Source organism: Plectropomus leopardus, chromosome 17, assembly GCF_026936395.1.
Source record: "Plectropomus leopardus strain MGB_pleo_1.0 chromosome 17, ASM2693639v1, whole genome shotgun sequence".
NCBI classification, from domain to species: Eukaryota; Metazoa; Chordata; class Actinopteri; order Perciformes; family Serranidae; genus Plectropomus; species Plectropomus leopardus.
This window is the reverse complement of record NC_142192.1, coordinates 11,632,244-11,655,153: the sequence shown is the minus strand read 5'-3', so window position 1 is coordinate 11,655,153 and position 22,910 is coordinate 11,632,244. Positions and strand designations below refer to the sequence as shown.

Sequence of the window (22,910 nt, the reverse complement as noted above, 5' to 3'; positions counted from 1 at the left end):
CCAAACATTTCCCAATAGGGAAGGAATAGAGGAAGGAAGGAGGAGGAAGAGGATGGATGGACAAATGATGGATTGGGAGTGAAGGAAAAAAATGAGTATGTTCTATAAACCTGTTAAATTGCAAAAGAAACCTTGTTGTTTTTTCCCACTGCGTCATTGTACCTTTTATTATCAAGATGCTGTATGTTACGAAGACATAAACGTCATTATTGTCAAAATTTTAACCGATTGTTTTTTTATTAGCAGGATTTATTTGAACTTTTACTTTTAATAGTTCATTTAATGTAACATTATAAAGTTACTTTTGACACTTAAGTGCAAAAAACATCACATACTTTGAGACCTTTACTCAAGTAATTTTTTAATAGGTGACTCTATCCTCTACCAAAGTCAGTTTTTGTTAATATAGCTGTACTTTTACTCAAGTATGGCTTTTAGGTACGTCATCCACTGCTGATGTTTAGGCAGTACAAAAAAGCAGCCAACATAAAGTGAAAAAATAAAATGACAACATGAAACAAGTTCAAAACAATGTAAAGATGAGAGAATCAGTGTAAATAAACAGTGAGTGCTCGAGGGGTAAAATAGTCTCTGATTTATTTGAACAACCCTGGCTCTTGGCTATTTGCCCAAATTGTCACAAAAAGGCTACAAAAAAAAATCTATGCTGAAAGAGTTTGGGGTGAAGGCTTGTAGAAACTTCTGTTTCATAAGGGCTTGATAAATGCTATGGCATAAATGCCAACACTTTTGAATTACACCATTGGGAGTGAACCTCCAATGATCTTGTGTTCCCAGTGATCAACGGGTTTGGGAGGAGTCACACCGGTGGGAAAGCCCTGCCTTGCAGGATTTGCCCAGCTTCTTCCTCATTCACCGCGCTGCCCTGTGCTGTTTTAGCGGCGGTGGCTCTGGAGGTTCACACCCCGCTAAGTGAAGCGCTCAGCCCGGGCCTGGAGACTGTGTGGCCCCGCGTCGCCTATCGTCGCTGGTTGGCCGTGGAGGGTGCACACCGGGGGTTTGGGTGGAGTTGTAGCGCGATCTGAGGAATGTGACGCACCGACGGCAAAGAGACGCACGTCGGCGGATTCAGCAGGGAGAGCGATACAAAGAGAGGAGACAAGTTCTGCAGCAAAGTTGGGAGGTAAATGAAGGCCAAGTTTGCCAAGTGCTAAATGGGACAAAAGAACCAATTGTAGCTGTAGAGGGTCTATTCTGTCTGTTGTGTTCTGTCCTGTTTTGTCCCATTATGTACACTTCTATCCTGTTTCATTCCACTCCTAGTGTGGCCTGATCTACTCTATCCTGTTTTATGCTATTGTAATCGTGTCCCGCTTTGTCTTTTCTATTCTTATTTTATTGTTCTTATTGTATTCTACTTTATTCTATTCTCAATGTTTATTTAGCTCCATTCCATTGTGTTAAGTTATGCTTTGATATCTCCCAACTGCATCCTACCTATGTCTACTTTAAGGTTGCAATGGTAGGAGATTTCAGAAAATATTGCGGTTTCACAGTGTCACGGTATTACATAATTATTATTATTATCAGTGAGAATGAAACTTAAATGAATGAAAACAGAGGTTTTTTTTTTGGTTGAACAAATGTTTTATCACTAAAATTAAGACCTAAGACGAAGTACATGTAAAAAGTCAACCTTTTAAAAAATAACTAAAACAAAGGGGAGATTTTCCATCAAGTTGCTTTTCATTCATTATCATAGATAAGCAAATGTACATCGTATGATTATTGTTAACTTTTGTATCACGGTATACCTTAAAAAAGGTATATCACTGCAACCCTATTTTATTCTATTCATTACTCCATAAATGTGGGTGTAATAAAGAAAAAGTGAAATGCGGGTTGCTTTCCTCACCAGCAGCGTGAAGTTTATAGAGGATTAAGTCATCAGGTAGCTGATGTGCATTGCAAAACCTGAACAGTATTGTTATTATAGTCTAAGCACACAGACGGCTCCGCGTTGGCTGGCACTGACAAACTGTGCTGCTCTTTCTGCAGTCCTTTGAAGACATTCAAGACAGAGAAAAACTGCTACTTTTTTGTCAGTGCGTTCTTTTGTCTGTGCTGTATTGTAAAGAGCTGGGGGCGATAAATAATGCTTGAAAAGGGCAGAGACACTTTTACAACCACGTCTAATGCATTGGTTGCACAATGTTATGTATGGATTGCTGGTCATGTCAATAGGTTGACTTGACATCCCTCTAATTTAAAGATAATTGGTGAGATAACACAAGGCCATTGTGCTCTAATCGCACAGCCTTGTGTGTTGAGCATGAGAAAGACAACCTCCACATGTTGTTTCCTGCAGACTTTGATCTACAGGCTCTCATAGTATCTATATCGACACACACAGATCAATTTTTCTTGCAGTTTTGATCCAAACAAGGGATGTATTGATTCAAAGTTAACCTTTTTTTTACAGGCTTTCCCTCAATTCATTCAAAGTGACTCACTGGATCGGAATAATCCAACATGTGTTTATAATTTGAGGGAAAAAAGTTTGTGGTGCCAGCTTTTTTTTTGTGGCGCGTCTTTGCATGTGTGCTTCTTATTATAGATTCATCTTGTCACACTAGCAATATGGCCTGGGCTGCTTCCCATTCATAGCTTTGTTTGCATTGTATGTGTTACAAGGGTGTCATTGTCTGTGGCTGTAATTCACGTATGCGCAATATCGTGCTTCAGGGGGAGAGAGGGAGCAAAGCAGAAGCATTTTTTCGGCTTTTATCGTTTGGTTTTCCACTCAAGATGACCGCAGACATTAAGGCAGTTGGAACAGATGACGAGAACCTCAGTGGACCTGTTTTTCAAGCAGTGCTGCTTCGTAAAGCAAAAAATACAAAAAGGGAGGATAGTTGCCACAGTTTGTCCTCACTTACAGTATACATTCACATGACCTTGAGTTGTCTTTTGTGTGGCATTCGACAGTTGTGCTTAGGTGTGATGATATACAGATAGACTAGCGCCGCTCTCTTTGCTCTTATCTACGTTTGTGGTGTGCTGAAAGTGGCATTGAAACGTCCTGACAGGAGCATCAGGAGATTACTGGCTCATCCCTCCAAACCTGTTTTCAGGTATTGTATTCTCACACCATTCACACCGAATTATCACACAAAATGAACCGACCCAAGAGGAATGCAATTATAGTGTTTGCTTAGAAAGGAGTGTTCAGATGCATATGTGTGTGTGAGACGAGAGAAAACAGAGAATATTATTTTGGATTGTGCTTAACAGTTATTGTCTCCCCAGGCTTGTTTCTCTGGTTCACATGTTGAGACAGATAAAAAAATGTTCCTCCCTCAGCTCTTTGCGTACTCTTTCTCTCCCTCTTCTCGTGGCAGGAATGCTGAGAATGAGCCATTTACACGCTTAGTGAGCAAACATTGGGCACATCTGAATATTGGGTCTATCAGCCTTGAGGAGCTGCACTCGTTTCCTGCCTGCCTTCCCTGTGGTGGTTTAGTGTTTCAACCTGGCTTTGTTAGTGGTGCATTTAAGGCAGGCTCGTCCTCGTGTGGGCAACGGAAAGTTTAAAACTAAGGGAGGAACTGAGAGAGAGATAGATCCTAATCATCTGTCACTATCTAGAGTTTGATTATTCTTACTGCAGTTGCTATAACAACAAACAAAGCAGCACTATTTGTTTGAATATCCTACCCTTCATGCAGGTGAGGTGGAGAAAGTGTGCCATGCTTCCCGTGTTATGCTTCTGTTGCCTCAGTCTGCAGTGACCCAGAGGTCACCAGGGTGAAAAAGAAACCCCTGTGCTCACTTTAGTGCTACTGTGCTCGAGTCACCCACTAAGCTCATGTTTACCTCAGGGACAATTTGCACAAGTTCCCTGTGTTCCTCTGAGGTGGAGTATTGCAACGGTCAACAATTTCACTAATTGATTTTGCTGAAAAAAATGCCGAACATAATCTACTTCCATCTCTCTAGTTGCGAGACTTCGTCAAAGGTGCGGAGGAGCCAGATGTGTGGACTCAAGTCACATGACTTGGACTTGAGTCAAAAATTAATGACTTTAGACTTGACAATATGAAGAAAAGACTTGTAACTAGGGCTGGGTATTTAACAATATAATATTGATATCGTGATATGGCAGTAGTTATCATCTTAGCTTTTGGATATCATAATATCGAGTGTTTTCCTTTATCTGGTTTGTCTTGGCTGCATTACAGTAAAGTGAACTTACCATACTGTTCTAGCCGTTACATTTTTTGTCTTTACCCACTTAGTCATTACATCCACCATACTCATAATCATTTTTCAAAAATAACATTGCATAAATATTTTGTCAAAGCAACAATAGTCAACCCTACAATATCATCACAATGTTTATATCGAGGTGTTTGGTCAAGCGTATCTGATATTTTATTTTCTCCATATTGCTCAGCCCTACTGACTTCACTTGGACTTGAACTGTTTGACTTTAAAACACTTGCTATTATCCTCAAAGCCCAAACATTAAAAAGTATGTCATTTAACGTGTACCAAGAATCAGTTCCCTTTTTGAATCAGCTAACATTAATGCTATTAATTTCCAGTAAGTCTATCTGAGGTCACTGAGCACCACTTTGAAAAAAATATGCCAAAATAATTTTGTTTACGTACAAAAACTACTCAGTCAACAAAAGCTGAATGACAGTATGCAGAATGTGGGGGTTGAAAATGACAGGCAGAGATGCAAGAACGTCCAAAAAAATATTGTTTAACAATTAAACTAAAAAAAAAAAAAGCATTTGTGCTTTTTGTAAATTTAATTGATAATTCATATATTGTTAAACTCACATTACATTTGGTAAAGAGCAAATTATGACTTTGTTTAGGACTTGAAACTCAAAGTTTAGGACTTGGGACTTCTTTGTCTTTACTCTGGACTTAAGAGTAAAGGCTTAAGACCTAGATGTGACTTGTAAAACAGTGAGTTGGTCCATCCTCTGGTTGCAGCACTCTTTTTTTGTAACAGACAAAGACAATACCAGCAGTACTATTTCACAATCCAAGAGGCACATGCAGTGTTTTTTTTTTTTTGGTGGTTGTTGTGTTGCCAGACATGCCAGATGACGTCTCTGAGGTTAAAACATTATGACGAGCACAGACAGGTGCACATCTCTCAGTTTATGGCTGTTATCACAAGTCTTCAGGTATGCACATAACTGCTGTGTCAGCACTATTCACTTGTATACAGATCAAGCCCCGGGCTGCTAGATTTATTCAAATAAAGAACAAAACACTTAAAAGAGGTTCTGATTCTTCCATTTTATAAGGTTGGCAGCAGTTAAGTTATTCCATGAAAGCAGTATGTGCGGCAGACATGCCTCCCTGCCCAGTATGGAACTTTTAAATGGGAACAGCGCACCACAAAAGCCCAATTTCTATGGCTCAAGAGAAATAAGGAAACAGGATGTCAGCCATTTTGCCAGCAGATGAATCACCACAGAGCAGTATGTTGCAAGTTATCCTCAGGCTAGGCTAGGCTACCCAGTGACTCACCAGGCCTCTGAGTAAACCGGCTTCTCCCACTGATTGCAGCTTTGACCTTAGGGCCGTTTGCTATCACCACCGATCTCTAAGTGTTCATGGAAGTTTACAGAAAACACGTCACACTCCCCTTAAATGTAGGCACAACCTTACAAAACACCTCCACACCCTCCCACTCAGACCCCAGGTTATTCACACACCCTTATAATGTACCCTGACTGTCGATCAACCACAGTTCCTACAACTGACTGTTTCCCTGGTGATACATCCACACAGTCAAAAACATTTCCTGTCTTGACCAAATGCTGCAAACACTCATATATTCCTGAGAGTTTAACCAGCTTACTTTGGATACTGGAATTGTTTAGTGGTTGTTAACCCAGATCTCCACCATCAGATGGCCCGTCCAGTATGCAGCTGTCAGGAGGGCCACATTAAATATCAATGAGAGGCTGTCCTGGCTGGCTCAGCTGATGGTGCATAACACATGACTGTGGTCTGGGTGGGAATCCAGCCTGGGACCTCTGTCTTTGGTCATCTACTTAATCTTTTTAAAGTAGATAAACTAAACCAGTGCTGTCTTGATATTGGGATGTCTATCTATGACACGATACCTTGAAAATATTTATAATTAATGCCATATTTGAAGTTACAGGGAAAAATTGAAATTGAGGGCATACAATTTAATGTTTAATTAAAAGATTAATATAACAAGGCTGCAACATGACAATGACTATTTTACTTAGTCAGTATCAGAGAACAGCAGAATGACTATAGCAAATTTAAGAATATGAGAGAGTAATAAAGTGTAGCTTATACCAGTGTATCAATACTGCAGAAAATTAGTAGTGAAAATGCTCAAAACAATGGTAAGCTTTTGCTCAGATCAGATATCTGTACTTTACTCCAGTGTGGCTTTCAGGTACTTCATCCACCATTGTTGGTTGGATAAAACAAGCTATTTGATGGCCAAATGATTAATTGACTGATCATACAAAATAATCTGCAAATAAATCAATAATGAGAACAATCATTAGCTGCAGCCTAATTATGTCCTCCTTCCTTGTTGTGCTTTGTTGTCATGAAGTTTCCGTTTTCTGGTTTAGTTGTCTTTGCCTTCCATCGATCTTGTTTTTTAATGGTAGCTTATTGTCTCTATCTCATATAAGAAATCAGTTTATCAATATTCATCTTTACCAGTGGATCTGAAAGTGAATTTGTAACCCTTTTTCTCATTTAAACAATTGCACATTCACAAACTGTTATGTCACAACGCCCTTTCATTGCCTCCAATTAAGTTTGGGTAGGTTCAAGTCGTGGCATTGCTAATAGTGTACTCATCAGGCTCTCCTAAATCAATTTATGCGCTTTGACTGATATACAGATTTTTCAGGATGAGGTTTGAGGAATTATTTGAAGCATGACACACTAGCATAAAAAAAAGAGCAGAGATATGAGAGAACCTGTCTATACAACTCTAAATGCCTCTCCCACCTCTCCCTTATGACTCCCTTTTTTTAACTTGATTTTCTTCTCTCTGACTCCCATTGTACTAACCATATCCTGTTATTTTTCTTTGTTGTTAACTTTTACGTGCACTTTTCTCACAAGTCAGATTGAATTTTAGTTAATCATTGGTGCTATCGCATGCAGGGTATTTTGTTATTGAATATGAACCTGACATTACATTAAACAGGCAATGAAGCAGAGTGCAAAAAAACAGCAAAGTCACAGAATCCAACTATAACATATGAGTCTACAGTCAATAGAATACAGAAAATGCCCCAAATATGATTTGGGGTTAGATATTTTGTCATTGTATTGCTCTGTATTATTGTCATCCAGTCAAATATTATATAGTATTTACTGATATTTTTAACTACTATCTAACTACCTATTGATATGTTATAACTACTATATTGATATGTTTTAATTTTTTTTGTTGTATTTTTCTTGTTGGAAATAAAGACATCAATCAATCAATATTACACAAGTTTTCAACTGTTGTCTAAAGTTTAGTGAAAGCGCCACACCTGTTTTGTATTGGTATCGCAATTATAATTATACAAATACAAAATAGTATAATAATAAGTTATGTTAATAATATAAACAAACAATCAACCTCAACTTAATCATCAAAGCCCCACTGAAGCCATTGGCTAATCCACATAGGAGATGACAGAAAAATCTGACATATAAAAATGCCAAATTAAACTGGATTGGGGGGTTTAATGAATTATAGATATACCTGCACCTATCTCCTCTCAGTAATTTGCCTTGTAAACGTGGCCCCCAGCTGGGAAAAATACTTCTATGGAGATCTGTCATAACTGTCAGTTTCTGTTGGAGTATTACCATACGGTATTGTGTGAGGGTGAGGATGTGTAAATATGAAAGGTGTAATTGTTAAACTTACTGCAAAGGCTTTTGACTCAGCAACAATCAGCTCTTTGTGTAAGTGGTTATCGGTAATCTGTCTTTTCGTGTATCCTGACGCAAAGTATTTTCTTTCACCCAACTGAGGAATATTTAGTTCATCTATGAGTATTGTATATCACAGATAGAGGAGTGGTATGTTATCTAGATAGAACTACAAAAGAAATGTGACTGAACAGAATTTGTTTTTCATACCTGTTTGCTCTGAGATTCTTCATGTACTGATCTTCTCTTTCTCTCTGACATTTCCGCACAGGTTAAAATTCCTTCTACTTTACCTCGCCTCACCCTAGCCCTGACCTTTGACCCCTCACCTCTCTCCAACCATGCCAAACCGCTCACAGAGTTCATCGATTGGTGATAACCCCCTCGACCCCAACTACCTGCCCCCACATTACCGGGAGGAGTACCGTCTAGCTATTGATGCTCTGATAGAAAATGACATCCAGGTAACACTGCAGTTCTCTACTTTTGTGTTTTTACAAATGAATGTTTGAATGAATGTTTATTTAAAGTACTCCAAAAAGACGTATATATGGCTTTAAGATGTAATTTGGATATTTTCTGTCACCTCAGGGCTACAATGAGTTCCTCCAGACTGCAGAGGTGGTTGGTTTCCTGGCACAGCCAGAAATTGAGTTCATCAAGTCCACTATTCAGATACCCAACCCGACCTCCAGCTTCCCAGAGCTGACGTATCATGAGGCAGGTCAGGAGGCTGATGGCTCCTCAGACACCTACTGGCCGATACAGTCTGACCTGGCAGCACCAGGACTGGACCTGGGCTGGCCGCTGCCACAGCAAAGCTTCATGGGGCCCACAGAGGTCACCACACTAGTCAACCCCTCTGACCCAGACATGCCAAGCATCAAGGAGCAGGCCAGGAGACTCATCAAGAATGCACGCCAAGTAAGCAAATAGGGAGGGATAAGAATCAGAGGGAATTAAACTTGATTATCCTGTTTGTTTTGAGCAGGCATTTCTGAGGAAACGTGGCATTTGAAGAGCAGATCAAAGCATTCCACATTCATAAACTTAAGTGTCTACAAGAACAAATGTCTTTGTTTCTATGCATATATGCTTATTTTTATAATCTAAAAGTGGATGGGTTGGAAACACCAGTATTAAATTAACACAGTATTTCTTACTAATGAGTATCCTCTTTCTGTCCTATCAGTACGTATTGTACAAATTAAACATTATCTCTTCAAAAAAAGAAAAGGGCTGATAAAGGGCTGACAGTGACTAGTGTATGTGTAGGTTATGCTATCTCATTGTGAGTTAAATCTTACTTTTTATCTGTCACTGCCAACTTTACTGCCCCTCCCTTTCAGATGAAAAAAAAACTGAAAAAGATAAAGAAAAACTGACTGGCTTAAATTCAAAATATGATTAGAACAAAGAGTAGATGCAAGTTTGCCAAATGTCACAAGCGCTCAAACCTGTTGGTGTGGAGGGCTGTTGGTGTTGTTGTCTGTCCTGCATTTCTGTCTTTAATTTACAAGCATGCCTCTGTGTCAGGCATAAAAGTTTTTCAACACGTACATAGAAGACTGACAGGTTCTAAGACGGTGTCACTAACCTTTCTATACCATGTTTGTACTGTAAATAAGTACGGATTACCCTACATTGCACTGCTGATCCACTGAGTGTAGTTACATGGACATTATTTCTGTGTTATTGGGTCGAGAAGTGTTATTGTATAAAGTGCATGTATTCATTGTAAGACCTGAAATAAGCTTGGTATTTTTTGTGACTCAATGCAATTGAGAAAGGAATAAGTCTTCATTTCCCTTTAGCTGTGTGATATTATTACTTAACTGCAGTGCGTGTGTACAATATCTGCAATATTTGAATGCAGTACTTAATTAATCATAGTATTTATACTAAATAAATAAGTCTCAACTTACTACTTAACTTTAACACTTCCAGGAGAGATAACTATGGTATCCAATCAAAAAAACATAAACATATACGAGGTAGGTACAGCCCTTTGTGGAGACCAGCATGTTCTATGCATTATCTCCTATTGCTGATAAACACAATGAACAGCTGCTAAAGGTCCTTCAAATTATGTAAATGTTCAGAAGCTGGAATTCTAAATCCACTTTTCAGTTACCCAACAGAGACAATACTACGTAATAATAATAAAACTAGACTGACACCCCTTTTCCAATGGACAAGCAACCCACTAACATCTGGCTTATGTATTTATTGGAAAAGGCTAAAATAAGCATTAACTCTTGGGAAAATTGACTCTGTAGTAGTTGCAGGTATTTAGAGCTAGAGCTACTATCGACAGTGATGGAAATATGGCACAGTATGTTGTAGCGGTACTCCGGCACAAAATACCCTCTGAATGTCAAAATTCTGCCAATGCAGCACCCAAACTACGTTTAAAATTTAGCTTGCTTAAAATTTGAGAAGAGGATTGAGGAACATTTTCACTGGCCTCTATGCTGCCTTCAACTGTTTACTAACCCTGTCTTCCTGCCTGTGACGTTGAATGTGACACACCTGATAAAAAAATAATAAAAATAAAAACAATTAAAAAACCAAACAAACAGAAAAGCATAATCGTGAAATGCAGAGCCTGTTACACTGCTCTGGTCTACTGGCAGTGTGACAACAGTCATTCATTTATTTTTAACAGGTTTTTAAAAAACCTGCATACACACACTATTTTGGTGGGAAAAGGGTATCACAAAGACTTTATTATACTGACCAAACAATGACAGGTTTACTTGTGTTTGGTCGTCTGCCTCAGGTTATTGCCTTGGTGATGGATACGTTCACAGATGTTGACATTTTTGCGGACCTCTTGGATGCAGCAGCACGCCATGTTCCTGTTTACATTCTACTGGATGAGCAAGAAGCCCATCACTTTGTCTCTATGGTCTTTAACTGCAAAGTCAATTTGGACCTACATCCTGTAAGTTTGCCAGTTCATTAAATTTTCTCAAAAACTGTTGGCTATCCATTGGCATGTATAGTTTTATTTGCTTATTTCTAACAATTAATTACCACTAAGGTTTGCAGGTCTCAATAACATGATGAAAATTGGTTTCACAGATGGTGCGTGTAAGGACTGTGGCAGGAATAACCTATTATTCCCGGACAGGGAAGTCATTTAAGGGGCAAGTGAAAGATCGTTTCTTACTGGCTGATTGCAGAGCTGTACTCAGTGGCAACTACAGGTGAGTCATTCAATTGGATCTCTTATGTGCTCATGAAATTCTACAGACTCTTTTGCAAGTCATACTATATATAAAGTACTTAAATTGCCTGCACTGTTCCTTTTTCTTTTCTTTTAGTTTTATGTGGTCCTATGAGAAGATCCACCGCTGCATCGCCCACCTCTTCCTTGGGGAGTTGGTTGCCACCTTTGATGAAGAGTTTCGCATTCTCTTTGCTCAGTCAGAACCTCTAGTCATTGACGCAACAGATGGAGCACTTGCTCTCCCTGACACCAGCACTTTTTTGGGCAAACAGTTTGGTTTGAAGAGGACACAATCTTTGCGTAACCCCGTAAGTTACCGAAGACAGACTGAGCTTCCCTCTGCCTTCCCCTATGGAGACTCTGATCGTAACCTTGGACTTCCTTTCCGGAGGAACGATCTATTTCGTCACACCATTGAACCTGGGGCAGGAATAATGATTGGAAAGTATTCCCAGCAGCAGTTTCGTTTGCAGCAGTCTTTCATGGAGCAGGGAAGGTCCATAGTGTCCAGACAAATGGAGTTGAGTTCCACTGCTTTCAAGAGGCACAGCTATGCAGAGGGAACCCAGGAAAACTACACATCTTCCAGGCAATACATGAAGCACAGAGTCATGAATAATCTGGATGAGACAGACTTCCACAGGTAGTTAACCCCTTAATACCTACAGCTGTTTCAAATTTTATCTATTAATGTATGTGACTACATTTCTTTACACATGACCACAAATCATCTGATCTAATCACAATCAACTAACTATTGACTACCATATTTTCTTTACAGGGAGCACACACAAAGTAGCCATTACTTAACCGAGGGGCCTGGGCCAGGTTCAGGTCACGGACACTACGACAGACTTCGAGGTCGTCGCCCACAACTCTCAATCGACCAGTACTCAGATTCAAGTTTTCGCTCAGATCTGGAGGCTCCACATGGAAACTATGGCCGAGACTACTTTTCATCTGAGGACTTGAGAGCACCTGAGGGGCACCATGCACCTCCATTAGCTGGGAGGTACGGAGGAGGTTCGGCCAATAAAAGGCCAACCATAGGTCAGGCGTATGCCTGCCAGAGCTCACCCACGCAGCCCCACCCACCAGAGAAGAAACCGTTTGGCAAACAATCTCATCACGACCAGGAGGAAGATGATGATGTAAGGCAAGGCCTGAGGAGCTGGAGAATCCACTCTTATCTTAGCACTTATGAGGATGGTGCAGAAGAAGGTCTGAGTCAGCCTATGGGGCCTGATGCATTTGAAGATCCTCCATCATCTCAGCAGCCAGCTGCCAATGAAAATTCAGCTCCTCGCTTTGGAACGAAGGAGACACTGAATGTTCCCCCCAAACCAAGACCTGATATCTTGAGACCACGCTATGGAAAGCCCACCTTACCTGAGAGCAACAGTAAAGACTCTGCCCCAACAACAGCAACCAAGGATCTGCGTCCCTCAGTCAGTGACTTAAAGTCATTTACACTTGACAAGAAAGGGAGAGACGCTGAGAAGGAAAGGGAGCAAGAAACAGAGAGGGGTGCAGCAAGAGAAGTGGGTGTGGATGTGGAGGTGAAAGAGACTTCAGATCTCTTCCTGTCCAAACATGAATCATTCCGCACACGTGTTAACCCACTCCTTCAACGTAGCTCTCGTCTGCGTTCCTCACTCATATTCTCATCTTCCAAGGCAGAGATCCACAGTGGTAGCCTCGGCCTAAAACCAGCCACTGAGATAGATGAGGAGTTAGACTCAGTACGTTCTTCCTCAATTGTGGCCCAGATCCTAGAGAAGAGGAGGTCATTGACTCGTGAGCCTTTTGAGTGGAGAAAGAAGGCTGAGGAAAAAGATAAGGAGAAAGAAAAAGAAGTGGAGATAGAAAGGGAGAAGGATAAAGAAAAGGAGGCGAGAGAAAGGGCAGAGAAAGAAAGGACAGAGAAAGAAAGAGAGGAGAAAGAAAGGGCAGAAAAAGAAAGGAAGGAGAGAGAAAAAGAGAAAGCTCGACAGCAAGAGGAAAATGAGATTCGTTTGAAGAATGAGACTAAAGCAAAAGTGGAACCTGAGAAACCCTACAAAGAAGTGAGGATGACACCAAATGTTGAGAAATCTGAAGCCACAACATCATTGAACATGAATGACCCAGCCAGTCGACTGCAATATTTCAAAGACCTGGCTGCCAAGAGAAAAGCCTCAAAAATGGAGACAGAGTCAGCGCTAAAAGTCCCAGAGCCTGCTGAAAAAAAGCCAGATCTTTCTGAAAAGCCTCCCCTGAGGACTACAGTTACTCCAAAGATCCCAACTGTATCTGTTACCTCAGCAGAAGTTGAACCAAAGAAGTCAGACATATCTGCAAAACTGGCGGAGCTCAGTCGTAGATCTTCATTTAGTTCATCGAAACCACCCATGGTTGCAACCAGGCCTGTTGCGAGCCACCTGAAGCCTTCGGAGACAACTCAATCGCAGAAAGAGGAAAATGCATCAGAGGGTCAAAAGAGGGATATATTCAAGTCTCTAAAACCCCTTCCTTCACCTAAGATTTTCAAGAAGGATCCGCTGAAACTCAAAGGACTAAATCCACGTCGCATCTCCTGTGGTGAAGAGATTCTGACCACAGATGCCACAGATGCAGAGAAGAGTGAATTGAAAAAGAGTCGCTCTCATAGTTCTTCAACTCTGCCACGTGATGAGTCCAAGGAAGGACTGCAAAGAGTTACGGGATCTAATACATCCATCAACACACTTGGAGAGGGAAAGGGTGAGGGTAAGACACTCGACTTCTTGAAGAAGCAGACTCAGAGGCTAAAGGGATTCCTGGGACCCAAGGATAAAGAAAAGAAATCATCAGGAGATGAAAAGAGCATGAGCACGGTCAGAGAGATCACAGAAGACTCAAGCAAAAAACAAAGTTCATTAGCTAAAGATAAGGGATCTACCTCTACTGACCAAACTACAGCTAATCACAAGACATCAACCGTCTCATCAGGCCCATCTCGATACCAGGCCCCAGGCAGCTCTGTTCTTTTCAGCAGCAACCTACGAGATGACACCAAAGTCATTCTAGAGCAGATCTCGGCCAACAGCCAGAAGAATCGACAGGAGCGAGAAGAAACAGGAGGGGACAGAGATAGTGACGGTGGGGAGAAGGGGCTGGAGAGACAAAACTCCTTAAAAAAGAGTCGATTTCTGCGACCGCCGGGCAACATCCAGGAGCGTGAGGGATTGCTGAAGAGGATAGAGAGTTTGAGGAAGGAGAAGAAGGTCTACAGCCGCTTTGAGGTAGTCTATCACTGTAAGGAAGATATTTGCAGCGTGGATGGGAAAGAGATATAAAAAAAAAAAAGCAACACTAGGTGTAAATAACTAAAGTAGTAAAGACATACATTAGTGGAATCAGGGGTTCAGATCATGTTACAAGAGGCCAGCTGTTTAAAATGTGATGTATGAATAATCAGATGCAGCAGTATACCATGTAAATAGTATGCTTTAAAATTCTAAAAGTAAAATGTGAAAGAGATTTTTTAACAGTTTATTAAGCAAGTTTAGAAATGGAAAGTCGTTTAAATGTACATAAACAATCATGTGTTCCGGTTTTTAAATGACATTTTTGTACTTGTTCTACATAATTATGTTTTTTGTATAACTGAAACTATTTTTTTGTCAAAACAAAAGTATATGTCTGCTTTTAAAATGTGGACAAGTTGACATTCATTACTTCATATACTAGAAGCCGAGGACAAGTTTAGAATTTTTTATCGATTATTATTTTACTGGAAATACTACTGAATTAATTAAATTTTACCTTTACTGGTGTACTGATTAAATTTAGGTGTCTCTAAGATAAGCAGAACATACGTGAGTCCCTTATAATAACAGTAGAAAGGAGAAGGAGGGAGAGACAGAGTAAAATGGGTGGGAGTTCATACACTGTTGCATTCACTGTTATCCCTGTTGTTCTATTAACAGATGGGGAATAGCCTGGGATAACGAAAGATGGAGGAGCCGCCTTTTATTTGGAGTCTATTTATGCAAGATGATCAAAAAGACCCATTGAGCATATGTGCCAACGACACTGTCAAAGTACCTCTGTGGCTCAACACTACAGCCTTTCCTGGATTTTCACTCAAAGTAATAAAACTTGAAAAGACAATATATACAAATGTTGAAAAAAAACTAAAGTCACTGGGTTTGGAATGTGCCCATGTGCCAAGGCATGGTACTACTTTGACCTTATATGGTGACTGAGAGAGAGAGGAGAGACACCACTTGCATATTGGCTGCATGGGCTAATGTTTCACCCAACAGAAAAAGGTAGGGCAATTTACCTTTAACTAAACTGACTGAGGGAGTTGGACAGAATAAGATAAACACCGTACATATTGTACCTGAGGGATGGAAAAAACATCCATGCCAGTCAAAAAACATGGCGATATGGGACTGTGTACAACACCAGTGTTTTTGTAAATGTCTGTGTAGCTGGGACTTTTATGAAACTGAATGTGACAAAGTGTCCTTGTGGATTAACTGTGTGCCAATGGCCCACTAAGGGTATTACCAAACCTAGAAAAACTATTATTTATCCATTAATCCAGAAAACAAAGATGAGAAAATGAAGAGGAAAAAAATTAGATGAAGAATTCATGGAGGGTGAAAATTTAAGGGCAAATCTGTGAGATAATAAAGAATGAAGAGCAAGACAAAATACGAGTGAGAAAGTGAAAGATGTGTTAATAATGTCTAGTTCTAATGTTGAGGGAGAGCTACTATAGTAAGTAGAGCAGGCTGTGAACTTTACCCTCTCAAGAGAGCTTTGTGTACCTTGTATAAAGGCGGGGACCCACTTCTTGGGGTTGAAGATGTCAAATAACCATTAAGAGAGGAGGCCTGCAGGGTTTCATGGTTAGAGGAGAGGGTTAAAATGTAAATGGACTAATCATAGGTAGTGTGAATTAAGACAATAATAGTTACCATCATTCAATGCAAAAAAATGAAATTTTGCCCCCATTTCTCTGTCATAAGACTTTTAAATAAGTCATCACCTATAAAGGAAAGTAGGAGAAAAGGGATAGCCACATCTTGCAGAACTGGAGCGAGGCCATGCCTCCTTACACAAGTCACATAACTGAGACCTACGCCCTACACAGGACTGCTAACTCCTTTGTTGGTCTGTAAACACTAGTAAACCAAAGATTTAGTTATATAGTACAGTTCCCAGGCTGCTTCAGAGCTCAGTTGGGCATCAAACCATTTAAATTGTTTTTGTTTTGTTTTTTTAACAGTACATCAAAAGAGTTGGAGGACCTATTACTATATGAACACTTCAGGGGTTACACTGTTTTCTATACTAGATTATATTGTACATATTTATATTAAAAAAAGGGGCTAAATAACAAATTAGATAATGCTCACCTTCACTGTACTATCAAAGTGCTTTGTAATTAGTTTTAAAATATATGCAAGTGTGCTCTTGGTTGTAAAAACTAATTGGCATTAATTTTGGGGAAATCAGTTGCACTGGGTCAATGTGTTTTTTTTTAAAAACCTCAAAGAGTATTACATTGTATTTGAAAAAGTCTTTTATTAAATCTCTTTAAAACTGAAATTGAATATTGCTGTGTGCACATATATGTAAAGTACATGTATATATTGTAGTGACTGGTTGTATTGTTTAATTGGCTCTTTTAAGATTTATGAAATAAACCCATTTGATAACTTCAGAGTACATTTTTAAATATGCACACCTTTATGCCATATCACAACACAGTATTTAAGTCAGATTAACATAGTACCACACAGGATACTACTGGCGTTTGAAAAGCACCATTTACCAGTCACAGTATGAAAAATATTTTAGGTTTTATGAATACATCGAAACAAGCTCATGCAGAAGTAAATGAAAATAATTTGATTGGCAAAAATTTTACTTAAATGTTATTGGTATAAATTGACCAATTCTGACTAAAATTAAGATTCTTTTCTTCATTTTGAGGTTAGCTGAAGTTTAGTTTTTTGCTATACGGGTTTGGAACAACTCTGCAACCCTTGGACTGATGAAACTTAAAAGGTTTGAGGTTTTCACTTCACATACAGTGATCAAAGCGCATCAAACTGGGAAGAGTACGACGGAGTATTACCTCTGATTCTTAAAAACTACCTATAAAAGGCATAGTTTTACTCTTGAGTCTCTGCAGCTGTTGTTGCAGGCTGCTTCTGTTTTTTCATCTCTTCTAGCTCCACATTGAGGCGCTGCAGCTGAGCCAACTTCATTTGTTCTGTAAGAATCACATGAACAATACCAGATCAAAGGGTTGGAAATGGAAGAAAAACACTATTCACGCATGTACATGGATACAGGTTTTCCTGCTTGCACAAGAATGGGCATTAATTAATTACCATTTGACAAAAGCTGACTTTTTGTCTTCTCCGCACTCTCTATTTCACCAGGGAGCCTTTCTGGAGTCTAAGTAACAATTTGAAGAACAACAGTTATTAACAATATTAACAAATGAGTCATTCTTTTGCCATTCTATTAAGAGATTTAGGAATATATAAATGACCAACTAATTTTTATATAAAATGGAAAACTTACAAAGACAGAGTACAGATTCTTATGCTGCACTATCAGTTGATGAAGCTGGTTTTCGAACTTCATCCTGCAAAAGCAAGGCTGACTTTAATACATTTATGTCACTTACAAGGTTGTAAAGGTTTATATATGTTTAAAATGTAATTTTATAATTGCACTTTTTAATAGTTACCGCTGCTTCCGTTGTTTAAGCTTAAATTCCTGGATTTCACATCTATACTGTTCCAGCAGTTTCTCACTTTTCTTGTTTTGCTGTAACCACCTACAAAACACACACATTATCTCACTCAGTGCAACATATAAACATGACTGAAATAATTCATTTAATTTTTTTTTTTTTTTTTTTTTTAAACCAGTGCCATTATTTCTCAGTGTACGCAGAAGACTGCACCAGTGCTGAGGAACCTCCATTGAAACTGTAGTTTACTAAACTACCTGTTACCTAACAACGAAACAGTTTTTTTTTAGCTTGTCAAAGTAAAACTTCTTTCAAAAAGTAGTTGTACTATATGTAAACTACATCACAGGAAATTGTCACAATCTGAGTCTGGAATCTCATATTGTTACACGGAGGTGCAACTAAACTCATGCTGAATAAAGTGTGGCTGTGGTTGATTTTAGGAATTAGGGCAGGGCAGTCCTCACCTACAGCAGAGTAGTTGTTTGAACATCCAACCTGTTTTGAGGCAGGGTGCCGGTTAAAACTACATATTAACATAACAAAGACAATAAATATTCACACACTGGAGTACAGCTCCCATATTTAATTGACTACAACAGATACAACATTTCAACCCAACAGAGACTTAATCAGGCGAATGATGTGCATGACAGACAGAAGGATATATATACACAAGCCCTGAGCTGATGAGTGAATGAGATTGGCATCAGCTGAGTCAATTAAGCAGGCTATGTCACATTGGCCAGTCAACAGTGGCAAGTATTTTTAGCTACGCCTGATTCACCAACACTTAAGAAAAAAAACCAAACAATTTGTTACAGTGGAACACAATATAACCACATCATAGAGCGATAGCAAAAAGGGGCATAAAAAACAGTTCCATATAATCATAAGTTTAAAAAATACCATAAATAAGTTTAGAAATACAAAAAAATGTTGCTGAAAAGCAAATAATTTTAGGGCACAGGGAAAACAGTATTTTAGAAAAAAGTTAAATATAAAATTCCTCCTTTAAACCTTTAAGACACTGTATGGAGGAGGTAGATCCAGAGCATTTCATGCTGGGGGAGTCTACTTTTATGATCACCTCCCATGAAAGGCTTATCAACTCTTTTCATACAAACATATATTTATGCACTGACAATGCCATGTTATTTCAGAATAATCATTAGTTAAAAGTATCAAGAGCAAAAAAAAAAAAAAAAAAAAAAGAAATACAAAAATATTAGGGTGCTGGAAAGCAAACAATTTTAAGGTTAAAAAAAATGAAATGAATAAAACATAAAAAAATAAATTTAAACATTTTTAAAAACTAAATAAAATTAAGATTAAAGAATTAATTAAAAAAAAAATAAAAAATATTGTTAAAAAAAGGTTTACGTTTTTAATTTTATTTTATTTGACATGTATCTGTTCTATCAGTTAATTAAATATTGGGAGCTGTGCTCCAGTCTGCAGATATTTATTCTCTTTGTCACAATCCTCACCTACAGCAGGCAGTCCGAGGATGTGGAAAGTGGAAAGTTGACAGAAAAAAAGAATCACAGAGGCATTAAGCCTCAGCCTTTTAAATGATGCAGGTGATTTTTTGTTTGTTTGTTTGTTAGTTTTTTTTCTTTCTTTTTCTTTAACTTTCAACATATATATAGTTGATGTCCAGAATCATTAGCCTTGGTGCTACAACAATAAAGTTGTCTTTAGGCCTTTACAGAAACTGTGAATTCATTTACGTGTGATTTTAATTTTAACATTTGGGTGGGGGTGGCTCAAGTCAATATAGCCATAGAATAAAAAGATACCATTAAATAGTTGTTTTTTTTAGGTCTGAAGAAAACAATTTCCATATTTCAGTGTAAATCTAAATGATATAGAGAAGACTTAAGATTTGACAGCATACAGTTTATAGAAGAAAACAAATATCCAGCATTCTGATGAGTTGCTGCCATCTAGTGTTACATATCACAAACACACAATTGAGGTCTCACAATATGGTGAAAGACACAATTTGTCTGGTCATGGTCAGACTTCAGCACAACTAACATTAAATATTCTTAATCTTATTAAAGCGGTTAGAGCTCACCTGTAAGAGTCCTTTTGAGATTCTTCAAGCTGGAACTGCAGCTTTCTGCACAACTCTGGAGAGAAACTTGACAGCATGATTGTCTGTCCATTTACAACAGATGAAAAATTTGTTTCCAGACACAGTCAACCAAAACTCTACATGGTATCAAATCTTCATTCTTATAAGGGCTACAATCAGTTACGTGGTGTACAATTGTTTGTGTACCTTCCTTTTCTTTATGATTTCCTTCCAGTTGGTAGGCCTCAGTTTGCACTGTGGAAAAAGTGGTAATGTACTATATACAATAAAAAACATAATATATACATTTACATACATAGCACAAAAATGCCTATAGGATAGTAAATACAGTTATTTACTTTTAGCAGGTCTTTAACTACATCTCAACAACAGGTACAATGAGGATATTGTACAGTATGTAGATCAAATACAGTTATTAGTAATGACTTTGTCTCTTACAATTTGCCAGCTCTTTCTGCAAAGTGTCTCTGACTGATTCGATCTCCTTATTTTCTTCTGCCAGGGCTCTTTTACCTTGAATACAACACAGTGTGACTGAGACAAGACACATTTTATTATAGCTGTACTGTGATTACCACAAAGTTACATTCAGATGGCTAAAGATAACATTCACAGTATAACATTGTATTATACCTTGTATCTATTCATCTTTACAAACATTACAACATAGTAATATCTACTCATAAGCCATTACTTTTCACATTTATTATCAGAATGGGTCTTGCAGGGTGTTGCTGTTCCCTACAAGCCAGAGATACTAATCATATCTCATAAAGCTCCATTCATCATAAACTGATACTCCATTTTGGAGTAACAGGTAAGGATATACCTTACTGAAGATAGTTCACGTCAGTCCATAAAACTAATATGATCATTATGTACACCTGTCTTACTCATGGTGTTGTGTTTCTATGTATTGTGTATTTAATGTGTTGTGTTTTTAATACATCTTTAAGTTTTTTCTTAAAATCCGACCCCAGCTATGTTATTTTATAAAGTTTTCTGTCTTATAAGCTAGTCTTTCTATTAAAGCTGAAAGGAAACGCGTGCTATTAGCATATGGACAGCCCAACGAGCTTTCTCATTGGTGCATAATCATTACGTTTTCTATCAATTTCAGACTTTCTTCTTGAAGGATTTTCACATCGTACAATAAGTGTACCTCTAAAGGACACGTTACACACGATTCAAGTGCTCATTTTTAACTGGTCTTGGTGTAAATAAAGTTTAAAAAAACAACGCAACTTACCATCGGAAGCGGAAGTGGAGCTTCACAAAGACTAACTAACATGTCAAGATGAGTCCAACACATACTACTCTCGATAAATTACCGGTTTCAATTCAAACTCGCTTGTACAGAGAAAACGTGACTACAATTACTTTACTCACGCCGATCAAATGGATAATCTCTCAATGTGACAGCGAAATAACGAGCTGATCTTGGATTTATCAAGGGTCCGTACGACAGCGCCAAGCATGCGCGTTACCGGCACGATACAAGACGAACACGGAAGCACGCGACAGTGACTTCTCGGGCATAACTCTGTAGCTTTTCCTTGACCGAAATGCTTTTCCGTTATTTGAAAATTAAGACCAGCAAGACTCTCGATGTGGAGCTTTTTAGTACCACTTAAACCTAATCACTAAAACGTGCCAATTTAAACTAAGTAGAGGTGTGTGAATTTTAAAATAGAGAACAAAACTCTTCTCCTATTTCTCAGAAATATGTCGCTATTGCTTGTGATCAGGCCAATCTTAATTTTCACATGCACATGACAATTCCATGTATGCGATTTACTCGCGATTAGAAACACGTGATAGGTCCACGTCAGTTCAACGCTACCTTGTTGCAGCCTCCTCAATTTGCCCATCAGCTGTTCCACTTTGGGCTCCTGCATGCCTCCTTCTGACAAAAGGGAAGGAAAATATATCAGACCTGTTTGGAAATTTTCAAGATTCATTTCAATTGAACTTGTGCAGCCTTACCTCCATCTGGTGGTGCAATGTTAATCAAGTCGATGTTGAATGCTGTGTTAATAAAAAAAAAAAATGTTAGAAACGTGGAAAGTTTTGCCTTCCCTTCCCATCAGGCGCCACTGTGCCCTGGCTTTACTGTTATCTAGCTAAATGTATCACTCCAGGTAAGTGAATGTTTATCTTCGGGTTGCCCCAGTTAACTACAGGGCTGAAAGTAAGTTGTGTTTAAAGTTCATGTACAAGCTTTCTGCAAAAAATAATGCCAACTTTTTTTTAAGGTTTTGCCTTACTTATATAGCTTGGTTTAGCTAAGTTCAATGTAAATTTTACATGTCATCGTCATGTTTCTTCTTTGAGTGTTAGCTAACACCATCAACCTTTCAAACTTTGAATTATATTTATTTTTAATGTAATATTTGAGTGGTGAACCGGCCATAAAGGAAGACACTGAACAACTTACCACTTTTCTTCTGCTCTGCTAACGCTAGAGTTGTTAAAAGTCAATGTTAACCGTTAGCTAACCGACCAAGCCAACAACTAACGGACGCATCGAAGTTTAACGTTATTTAAAGAACTTATTGTAAGTATTTGCAAAAAACAACAGTAAGAAGTAGTTACTGTTGTGAATTACGGTATAATTTTAAAGTTTACTGTACGTAGTCTAACCTGCTGGTTCGCTCATGGTCCAGCCAGAAGAGCCTGTCGAGTCTTTGTGGTCTTTTCCTGAACTGTCAAGATGGCGGAAGTACGTTACTCACTTCGTAGTTCTAACTGAAACGTGCGCACGAGGACAGCACGCGACCTTCGGCGCCAACGGCGTGCTTATGACGCGCGTTCATTGCGGGAGAAGGCCAGTGTCAGTGTTTATTTATATGTAGTTGCAGATAATAGTTGTGATTGTAAAGTAAACCGATTCATAG

The 22,910-nt window shown here is 38.7% G+C and overlaps 2 protein-coding genes and 1 non-coding gene across 7 annotated transcripts; 1 reads left to right on the top strand and 2 right to left on the bottom strand.

Annotated features, from left to right (window-relative positions):
• Positions 1-849: 849 nt before the first annotated feature.
• On the top strand, positions 850-16,862 carry sack1hb (scaffolding CK1 anchoring protein Hb). 2 transcript variants are annotated; one of them, XM_088089986.1, is made up of 8 exons: positions 854-1,144; positions 8,198-8,390; positions 8,518-8,850; positions 10,709-10,873; positions 11,014-11,138; positions 11,256-11,804; positions 11,943-14,424; positions 15,112-16,862. In XM_088089986.1, the coding sequence occupies exons 2-8, from the start codon at positions 8,268-8,270 to the stop codon at positions 15,130-15,132; spliced, it is 3,798 nt and encodes a 1,265-aa protein (XP_087946112.1). In that variant the 5' UTR covers positions 854-1,144; positions 8,198-8,267; the 3' UTR covers positions 15,133-16,862. The 2 variants fall into 2 exon arrangements, with proteins under 2 accessions (XP_042361988.2, XP_087946112.1); XM_042506054.2 differs by lacking the exon at positions 15,112-16,862 and having other exon boundaries at positions 850-1,144; positions 11,943-15,103.
• On the bottom strand, positions 16,704-22,818 carry LOC121957474 (synaptonemal complex central element protein 1). Of its 4 annotated transcripts, none has more exons than XM_088089987.1 (10): positions 22,657-22,818; positions 22,000-22,041; positions 21,857-21,916; positions 20,452-20,526; positions 20,200-20,247; positions 19,993-20,047; positions 17,904-17,993; positions 17,735-17,798; positions 17,539-17,605; positions 16,704-17,417 (listed from the first exon to the last, which is right to left on the bottom strand). In XM_088089987.1, exons 1-10 carry the CDS (start codon positions 22,670-22,672, stop codon positions 17,317-17,319), a joined length of 618 nt encoding a protein of 205 aa, XP_087946113.1. In that variant the 5' UTR covers positions 22,673-22,818; the 3' UTR covers positions 16,704-17,316. The 4 variants fall into 4 exon arrangements, with proteins under 4 accessions (XP_087946113.1, XP_042361990.2, XP_087946114.1 ...); XM_042506056.2 differs by having other exon boundaries at positions 21,857-21,919; positions 22,657-22,815; XM_088089988.1 differs by lacking the exon at positions 22,657-22,818 and adding an exon at positions 22,451-22,650 and having other exon boundaries at positions 21,857-21,919.
• LOC121958346 (U8 small nucleolar RNA) lies at positions 20,722-20,853 on the bottom strand. The gene has a single exon (XR_006106833.2). It is a non-coding gene; the product is annotated as a U8 small nucleolar RNA (small nucleolar RNA).
• Positions 22,819-22,910: the final 92 nt, after the last annotated feature.